The 10438-nt window shown below is 39.0% G+C and overlaps 1 protein-coding gene across 1 annotated transcript; it reads left to right on the top strand.

Moving 5' to 3' along the window:
- The first annotated feature begins 7779 nt into the window (after positions 1 to 7779).
- On the top strand, positions 7780 to 10438 carry LOC109866162 (di-N-acetylchitobiase-like). The gene is made up of 3 exons (XM_020454727.2): positions 7780 to 8018; positions 8583 to 8754; positions 9064 to 10438. Exons 1-3 carry the CDS (start codon positions 7830 to 7832, stop codon positions 9261 to 9263), a joined length of 561 nt encoding a protein of 186 aa, XP_020310316.2. The 5' UTR covers positions 7780 to 7829; the 3' UTR covers positions 9264 to 10438.

The raw sequence follows: 10438 nt of genomic DNA on the forward strand, positions 1-10438 counted from the left end.
AAGAAACCTAGAGAGGAACCAGGCTATGTGGGGTGGCCAGTCCTCTTCTGGCTGTGCCGGGTGGAGATTATAACAGAACATGGCCAAGATGTTCAAATGTTCATAAATGACCAGCATGGTCGAATAATAATAAGGCAGAACAGTTGAAACTGGAGCAGCAGCACAGTCAGGTGGAAGTTGAAACTGGAGCAGCAGCATGGCCAGGTGGCCATAGCCTGCATTACTATATCATATGTATATACTGTACTCTATCATCTACTGCATCTTGCCTATGCCGGTCGGCCACCGCTCATCCATATATTTATATGTACATATTCTTATACATTCCTTTACACTTGTGTGTATAAGGTAGTTTATTAGAAATTGTTAGATTACTTGTTAGATATTACTGCACTGTCGGAACTAGAAGCACAAGCATTTCGCTACACTCCCATTAACATCTGCTAACCATGTGTATGTGACCAATACAATTTGATTTGATTTGATTTGGATGACACTCCCAGGAATGTCTTACATGATGGGTCATTAGCTTCCCTACAGGTAAGACACTAACATTCACACATCTAGATGGCCGTGCGGGGTGGGTGTGGAGCCAGAGACCGCAGTGGGGTTAAACTGTAAAACCCATTTCCTACATTTGAATATAAAACTTGATTTCATGAAACAAAACTACACTACATTTTGTCTCCTGGACCCCCAGGATGACAAATCAGAGCATATTACTGAATGTAAGTACATTATTTACCTTCAGAGGTGAATGTATCAAACCAGATAAATGTACTTTGTGTTGTGCACTCTCCTCAAACAATAGAATGGTATTGTTTCACTGTAATAGCTACTGTAAATTGGACACTGCAGTTAGATTAACAATAAATGAAGCTTTCTGCCCATAGAAAACATAACTATGTCACTATGTTGGCTGTTGTTTACAATGTCATTCTAGTCACATTATCGCATATTGAGCAATAACTGTCCTGATTTAGGGACACCGATCCACTAGAGTTAAAGCCTGCAGGTATAAAGCTTTATAACTTGTTACAGGGATGTTTAACTGCATCGTAATGCATTTGCCCTGCAGGATTTAAAGGGATACTTTGGGATTTTGACAATGAGGCCCTTTATCTACTTCCCCAGAGGTAGATGAACTTGTGGATATGATTTTTATGTCTTTGTTTCCAGTATGTCGGAAGTTAGAGGTAGATTAACAGGCCAATGCTAACTAGCATTAGCACAATGACTGGAAGTCTATAGGTATCTGCTAACATGTTAGTAGATACTGCATGCAGAACTTGGAGTATTTGTGAAATTATTCTTGCTAATTGTTGACAAGCATGCACCTGTTAAGGAACTATATGTGAGAACTATTAGTGCCCCCTGGATCAATGATGCGTTGAAAAATTGGTTCAAAGAAATGATGCAAGAAAGGTGGCAAACAAGTCAGGCTGCCCAGCTAAATTGGCTGAAATACTGTCAAATTAGATATTTTGTGACTAAACTTAACAAAAACACATATATATATATATATATATATATATATATATATATATATATATATATATATATATATATATATATATATTATATAACCAAATCAAAATAAATGACGGGTCATTTATAACAAAAGTTTGTGGTCATATGCACATCTTTAAAAACATAGATGCTGGGCTAATAAAGTATACGAGTGAAGAACAAGGCCCGCACACTGTTAAAGATCCCAATTCACCGCTTTATTGACAATGTTTCGATCGAAACTGATCTTTGTCAGGTCAAACAAACAAACTGAGTGCTCACATCCCAAAATATACACATTTCAACCTCACATTGACGCATTGTGGGTGCAAAAGCAATTTGTGTATCTCTAATAATTGAATAACATTGAGATGGGTACATGTAGTAGTTCCAGAAAATAAGATATACAGTATTTGCAAAATGATCAAGTAGGTGACCTGGAAGGCAAGACAAATCAAAGTGACATATTCAGGTAAGAAATGGTCTGATATCATACTCTTGGTTCAGACCTCTAGGAGACATGGTACACAAATGGTGAATCCAACACAATTCTCTTCTCAATAATATATTATAATTATCTCACCCCTCCTAGGAGTCTTAACATGTTAATATGTTCAATGCCAATGTTTCTCAAAGAGCTAATGTTGTGATGAGCCTCCATGAAATGTGCAGCCACAGAGTTTCTCTGGTCAAGGGTATAGCCAACCTTTCGATATAGCCAATCATTTCATTGACTATTTTACTAGTAAAGAGGACAAACTTAGAAGTGAAATAACAACATTGAAAAGTGAACCATCATATTTGTGTATTGAAGATCTAATAATGAAAGAGAACGACTGCTGTTTTGAATTTGGTTATGTTTGAGTGGAAGAGATAATAATTGTTATCAATCAATAATGATAAGCCAGGTGAGTGTCATGAGGCACAGGTCAGAATGGGTCATTTACAATAAACTGGCCTTAAATATATCTAAAACCAAAAGCATTGTATTTGGTTCAGAGCATTCTCTAGGACCTGGAGTTGTACATAAAGGGTGTGATCATTGGGTAAGTTGAAGAGGCTGATCTCCTAGGCATAACATTGGATGGTCAGTTATTATAGTCAATTCATATTGACAAAGTTGTTGTGAAGATGGGGAGAGGTATGTCTATTATAAAAAGATGTTCTGAGTTTTTGAAACAAAGATCAACTGTACTAGTTGTCAGGCTCTGATCATGTCCCATCCATCTGGATTACTGTCCGATAGTATGGTCAGGTGCATCAAGAAAGACCTAGCAAAGCTTTGGCTGGCTCAAAACAAAGCAGCATGCCTTGCCCTTAACTGCACACACAGAACTAAGATCAACACCATGCATGCTAGTCTTTCATGGTTCAGGGTTGAGGATAAATTGACTACTTCTCTTCTAGTCATTTTAAGAAACATTTGTGTTGAAAATGCCTAACCACTTGTATAATCTATTTGCATTTTCTTCAAACAGACATGCATACCCCACCAGACACGCTACTATGGGTTTCTTCACTGAACCCAAACACAAAACAGATGAAATGCATCGCTCAGTTATTATAGAGCAATGTCATCATGGAATGCTATGCTACCAGAGGTTACTCGGGCAAAAAAACAAGTTTAGCTTTAAAACAGATAGAAAAAACATATTGTATCACAGCGCCTCTCCTATTTCTAAAGATCTAATTAAACTTTACTGTACAGTGCCTTCAGAAAGTATTCACACCCCTTGACCTTTTCAACATTTTGTTGTGTTATAAAGTGGGATTAAAATTGATTTAATTGTCAAAGATCTACACAAAATACTCTAATGTCAAAGTGAAAGAAAATTCTAACATTTGTAAAAGAAAATCATGAATAAAACACAAATAAATCTTGATTAGATAAGTATTCAACCCCCTGAGTCAATACATGTTAGAATCATCTTTGGCAGCGATTGCTGGGTAAGTCTCTTAAGAGCTTTGTACACCTGGATTGTACAATATTTGCAAATTATTCTTTTTAAAATTCTTCAAGCTCTGTCAAGTTGGTTGTTCATCATTTCTAGACAGCCATTTTCAAGTCTTGCCATAGATTTTCAAGCCGATTTAAGTCAAAAATGTAACTAAGCCACTCAGGAACATTCAATGTCGTCTTGGTAATCAACGGCAGTGTATATTTGGCCTTGTGTTTTAGGTTATTGTCCTGCTGAAAGGTGAATTTGTCTCTCAGTGTCTGTTGGAAAGCAGACAGAACCAGGTTTTCCTCTAGGATTTGCCTGTGCTTAGTTCTATTAGCTCTATTTTTATCATTAAAAAAATTCCCTAGCCCTTGCCGATGACAAGCATACCCATAAAATGATGCAACCACCACCACGCTTGAAAATATGAAGAGAGGTACTCAGTGATGTGTTGTATTGGATTTGACCCAAACATCACACTTTGTATTCAGGACATTAAGCTAATTTCATTGACACATTTTTTGCAGATTTACTTTAGTGGCTTATTGCTCACAGGATGCATGTTTCGGAATATGTTTATTCTGAACAGACTTCCTTCTTTTCACTCTAACAATTAGGTTAGTATTGTGGAGTAACTACAATGTTGTTGATCCATCCACAGTTTCCTCCTATTACAGCCATTAAACCGTGTAACTGTTTTAAAGTCTCCATTGGCCTCGGTGAAATCCCTGAGCGGTTTCCTTAATCTTCGGCAACTGAGTTAGGAAGGACGCCTGTATCTTTGTAGTGACTGGGTGTATTGATACACCATCCAAAGTGCAATGAATAACTTTACCATACTCAAAGGGATATTCAATGTCTGCTTATAGGTACCATTATTTGCAAGGCATTAGAAAACCTCCCTGGTCTTTGACCTGTATATACAGTATATACAGTAGCATGTGTCCACTATTTGCCTTCTCTGTAGTCATCTGACGGTGCACAACATGTGATGATTCTTCAGAAGTGAGCAGACCAATATGATTGTAGCATCAGGGGGAGTTGTGGGGCAAAGAGCATCCCTCTGATAGTATTGTTGACTCGGGATTGTTGACTGACTTTGGTAGGAAGCAGACACTCAGGGAGTCTGGTTCAACCACAGTATCTGTTTCCCTGAGAGGGGCTACCTCCACCCCTCTGGCAAAGTGAACTAAGTCACCTTTAACTAAGTCAACTTTAACTAAGGACAGTTCCCCCAAAATGGGTGAGCAAACACAAGTCCTAAGGTCTTGGTACAAAGGTACTCAGCATGCAACAGAAAGACATCTGCTATACTTGCACTCAAACTATCTGGCGAACCCTCCATTACCATCAGCATCTAATTTACATTTTACAAACGTTAAAGAGAAAAAACTGAATGTTTGCCTCTGAGTGTGTTCTTGAGCCAAAAGGGGTCCCCTAAAATCCTAAATTAATAGATATATTGTCTGGAAATGCCTTATTCGGACAGAAAGGGGTACACCTCCCCACGCCCATGTACAAAATAATATATTATTTGTCTCAAAGGATTTGTGAGTTTCGTGAGTTAAGAAATGAAATATATGCGAAGGGTTGGGGAGTAAGTGATTACATGTAATCTGATAATCCCCAAAAAACTAACTGTATTCAGTTACGTTACCAGAAAAAGTATTGTAATCAGATTACAGATAGTTTTGGAAAAGGACATGATTACTTCTTGGATTACTTTGAAATTCAGAAAGGATTTTTGCAAAAAAGAAAAAAACATTGACACCTTTCTAGTTCTCAATTATATTAAATTCAGCATTGAAAAATGGCGCAAGTTTAAGTTTGTTCCATCTGAGCGAGTCTAACCACAAGTCAGAGACATACCAAATGCGTTTGATTAACCCTTTTTTACTTATTCTAATATCTCTTAAGGGGGAAGTAATCAGATTACATTCCTGAGTTTGGGTAATCCAAAGGTTACTGATTACAATTTTAAACATGTAACTAGTAGGGCCATTCCTACAATGCAGGTTTTCTGTCCAAGAAATTTTACTTATTACAAAAATATGGATCTTGAAAGGGAATTTAAAGCATTTATTTAAATAAAAAAATCTGTGTATGATTGTCATTCCTCAACTTCTGCAATAAATTTATGCTATAAAATAATATTGAAAATCTTTCTGCCGTATTTATAGTCCTAGTTAAAATCTCTCTCAAATATGTTTTTTTCATGATTATTGTATTTATTATTATTGTATTAAACATCTGTGTGTCCCTGATATCACTTTCTACCCTGTTAATTTGTAGTAATTCTCCTTTAAGAAAGCAGCCCCTTCCCACAATGACTTCACATTCAGGAAGTGTCCAGTTTTTTGGTGGGAACAGTTGTGCAAAGATAAATAACATAAACTCGGTTTTATATATTTTTCCATGTTTCATGATGCTTGTAGGGTTTGTCTCACTCATACATTTCCACACTGTTAGGCTAAATTATAGAGATAATTTATCACATTTCAAATTGTTAAAATGTATTTCATATAGAAAATAATCTCCTTCAAGCGTTTACCATTACCATTAGTTTAATCTCAATCACCCACAGAGCTATGGCTAATTTTCACCCTGTTAGGTTCAACCCTGTTAGGATTATGCAATGACTGTATGTGATTATGCACCTAACCGGGCTTTAAGTGCCTGAGTTTGACCAATGTGTTTTTCTGAAAGTAAAACATGTCCTTTTTCTGATAGAATAGAACAAATATAAGAGCCACCAATTGTGCAAGTTCTCCCACTTAAAAAGATGAGAGAGGCCTGTAATTTTCATCATAGGTACACTTCAACTATGACAGACAAAATGATCAAAAAAATCCAGAAAATTTATTTGCAAATTATGGTGGAAAAAAAGTATTTGGTCACCTACAAACAAGCAAGATTTCTGGCTCTCACAGACCTGTAACTTCTTCTTTAAGAGGCTCCTCTGTCCTCCACTCGTTACCTGTATTAACGGCACCTACCCACTACCCGAGCCACTTGTGTGGGTTGTAGACTCCGTCTCATGCTACCACTAGAGTGAAAGCACCGACAGCATTCAAAAGTGACCAAAACATCAGCCAGGAAGCATAGAAACTGAGAAGTGGTCTGTGGCCACCACCTGCAGAACCACTCCTTTATTGGGGGTGTCTTGCTAATTACCTATAATTTCCACCTGTTGTCTATTCCATTTGCACAACAGCATGTGAAATTTATTGTCAATCAGTGTTGCTTCCTAAGTGGACAGTTTGATTTCACAGAAGTGTGATTGACTTGGAGTTACATTGTGTTGTTTAAGTGTTCCCTTTATTTTTTTGAGCAGTGTATTTTGATTTGTTTAACACCTTTTTTGGTTACTACATGATTCAGTATGTGTTATTTCATAGTGTTGATCTCTTCACTATTATTCTACAATGTAGAAAATAGTAAAAATAGAGGAACACTTGAATTAGTAGGTGTGTCCAAACTTATGACTGGTTCTGTACATTCTACACGATTCTGTGCTTCCAACTTTGTGTCAACAGTTTGGGGAAGGCTCTTTCCTGTTTTAGCATGACAATGCCCCTGTGCACAAAGCGAGGTCCATACAGGAATGGTTTGTTGAGACTGGCCTGCACAGAGCCCTGACCTTAACCCCATCGAACACCTTTGGGATGAATTGGAATGCCTTCTGCGAGCCAGGCCTAATCAGAATTGAGTGATGTCCCTCAAGTACAAAATTAGCCATATTGAAGAAAAAAATTTACAAAAAAAATAGCTTTTGCCTTTAAATTTTTTTTTGCTTCTTGCTATAGTCATTTGGAACATTGTGGTAAAATTGACATTTGAATTCATCAAAATATTTGTCACGGTCTTCCTCCTCTTCATCTGAAGAGGAGAGGCGAGAAGGATCAGAGGACCAAAATGCAGCGTGGTATCTGTTCATGGTGAATTTTAATAAAGAAAACACTGAACACTGCAACACTATACAAAACAATAAACCAATGACAACCGTGAAGCTACAAATGAGACCTGTGCTGACACAAGCCACTAACATAGACAATCACCCCCAAACAAACCATGCAACCCAGGCTACCTAAGTATGATTCTCAATCAGAGACAACTAATGACACCTGCCTCTGATTGAGAACCATACTAGGCCGAAACATAGAAATCCCAAATCATAGAAAATCAAACATAGACTGCCCACCCAACTCACGCCCTGACCATACTAAATAAATACAAAACAAAGGAAATAAAGGTCAGAACGTGACAATATTTCTATATATCGCCTAGCCCTAGATGAGCCCTCCATGTGCACTAATCCTAAATGCATTTGTCAGTGTTGTATATTTCTTTACTGTAGGTGATGTGTCTATCCCTGAAATGGTGTACCCTGCCAACAGGACAGCATGGATCACAAGCAAAGTGGACTTGGCAAAGAGGCAGTTTATGGATGGCATCAACATAGACATTGAGCAAGAGGTGGCCGACTCCTCCCCAGAGTACTACACCATGACAGCACTCGTCAAAGAGACCACTGAGGCCTTTCATAGAGAGATCCCAGGTTCCCAGGTGAATACAATAGTGTATCCTAGTCATGCCAGACCAATAACTTGGGGTGTAGGGGATATGTTGGCGTGTAGGCTAATTACGCTCTGATTCACAAATGAAAGCGGGCCACATTCACAATTTTGGTTAAAAGTAAATTGATTAATCCAACCTTACAATCTGCATACCTAAGCTTTTTTGGGTGTCACAACTGAAAACACTCATCAGGCACCAAACAGAAGAAAATGAACTGAAACAGGAAGGGACTACATGAAATTCTCCAATAAGAAACGCTTGTTTTCGTTTTACTACGATGTGCCCTAATGCAGGGGTTTTCAAACCTCTCCTTGGGGACCCACAGCCATTCCATGTATTTGAACTATTCCAGAGCTAGCACACCTTATTCAACTTGTCAACTAATTGTCAAACCTTTGATTATGTTTATCAGATGATCTAGTTCAGGGCTACAAGAATAGTGTGGATTGTCTGGGGGTACCAGATGAGATATTTCAAAACCACTACCCTAATGAATAGGACCCAGCTTCCTCCATGCCCTTAACTTACCCTCTTCTCCTGAGCCGTTCTCAGGTGTCATTTGATGTTGCCTGGTCGCCCAAGTGTATAGACGGGCGCTGCTACGACTACGCCGCCATTGCCGAGTCCTGCGACCTGCTATTTGTGATGTCATATGATGAGCAGAGTCAAATATGGGGCGATTGTGTTGCGATGGCAAATGCTCCATTCAATCAGACACAGTCAGGTAAGTAATTTGTGGAGAAGGACCTCTAGAAGCCCAAACCAGAAGCCATTTTATTGCAGTTATTTGACTTAAAGCTAAAAACTACAGAACCCTAGCCACTACTTGTCATCCTATGATTAAAATTACAGGCCTCTCTCATCTTTGTAAGTGGGAGAACTTGCACAATTTGTGGCTGACTAAATACTTTTTTGCCCCACTGTACATATGAGATTAATAATGTAGGGTATGTAAACATTATATTAAGTTGCATTGTTTAAAGTGGCTAATGATATATTTTACATCAATTTCCATCAATTCCCATTATTAAAGTGGCTGGACTTCATTCTCGTGTCGGCTATCCTACTAAGCTTCACCACGACCAAGGGAGAGAGTTCGAGAACAACCTGTTCCAGAGACTCCAACAGCTTGCAGGGATATCCCACTCCCAAACAACCCCATACCATCTGCAAGGAAACTTTGTGGAAAGGATAAACCGAACACTCCTGCAGATGCTCCATACTCTGCAATAAGAAAAGGCGGCGGAGTGGAAAGACCATCTACCAAACATTGTCCATGCCTACAACTGTACAAGGCACTAAGGAACAGGGTAATCCCCATTCTTTCTCCTGTATGGCAGAGCCCTGTGCCTTCCCATCAACCTACTGTTCAACCTCAAACCAGAAGTTAAGACAAGATCCCAAAAGTTATTTGCAGAGAAGTGGGCAACAAAGATGCAAGACACATACAAAATTGCTTCTGAGAACAGTCAAAAGTCCTCAGTGAAAAGGAAAGAAAAACTATGACAAGGGTGTCAAAGGTGCCACACTTCAACCAGGGGACAGTCCTTATAAGGAACCTTTCGGAGCGAGGTGGCCCCGGGAAACTCTGGCTACTGGGAGAAGACGGGCCACAGAGTTGTAGAGACGAGAGGTTCCAATGTACCATCAACATCCAGTCGGAGTCTGGATACAAAGCCCTTTGTTTGCTGCACCGGAACCTCCTGCTCCCTGTAAATTACTTACCTATGGAACACGACACTCCCAACACTCCAACCAAAAGAAAAACACAAAGACAGAAACAGTCAAGATACGGTGACACAGTTGACCAATAATCTGACAGTTCAGATGAAGAGGAAATATACTACTCTAACTGGTCCTCGGCTTCACCAGAGCGATGTTGGGCCACAACCAAGTCAACCGGAGCGGCGTACCAGACTGCAAGCTACTGTGTAGGAGTTCTGACCTACAGTGACAGAAGAACCAGGACAGAACCAGGAATAGCCTAAAGAGCCTGAAGTGGATGACAAAGTGCAGGAGGAAGTCCAAGACGTCATACCAGTGTAGCAGCAAGAGGCCAGCAAGAGACTTAGCTTTGAGAAGGTCCACGCGCACTGGGAGACCTCAATGTGCACCTAGATTAATCTCCCAGTGTCTGATGGAAAGCAGAATAAACATGTTTTCCTCTACAATTTTGCCTGTGCTTAGCTCCATTCAGTTTATTTTTTATCGTGAAAAATACACCAGTCCTTAACGATTACAATCATACCCAAAACATGATGCAGCCACCACTATGCTTGAAAATAATGGTGCTACTCCGTAATGGGTTGTATTGTGTTTGACCTTAACGTAACACTTTGTATTCAGGACAAAAAGTTAATTGCTTTTCCACATTTTTTAAAATATTACTTTAGTGAAATGTTGCAAAC

The sequence above is a fragment of the Oncorhynchus kisutch genome, linkage group LG21, assembly GCF_002021735.2.
Source record: "Oncorhynchus kisutch isolate 150728-3 linkage group LG21, Okis_V2, whole genome shotgun sequence".
Taxonomy (NCBI): Eukaryota; Metazoa; Chordata; class Actinopteri; order Salmoniformes; family Salmonidae; genus Oncorhynchus; species Oncorhynchus kisutch.

What these genes read in the sequence shown, in the direction of transcription:
- LOC109866162 (XM_020454727.2), top strand. Translation starts at nt 7,830, where the DNA reads ATGGTGTACCCTGCCAACAGGACAGCATGGATCACAAGCAAAGTGGAC. An exon ending in GAGAGATCCCAGGTTCCCAG is followed by an intron (nt 8,019 to 8,582) that starts GTGAATACAATA and finishes AGCCGTTCTCAG; the next exon opens with GTGTCATTTGATGTTGCCTG. An exon ending in ATTCAATCAGACACAGTCAG is followed by an intron (nt 8,755 to 9,063) that starts GTAAGTAATTTG and finishes CCATTATTAAAG; the next exon opens with TGGCTGGACTTCATTCTCGT.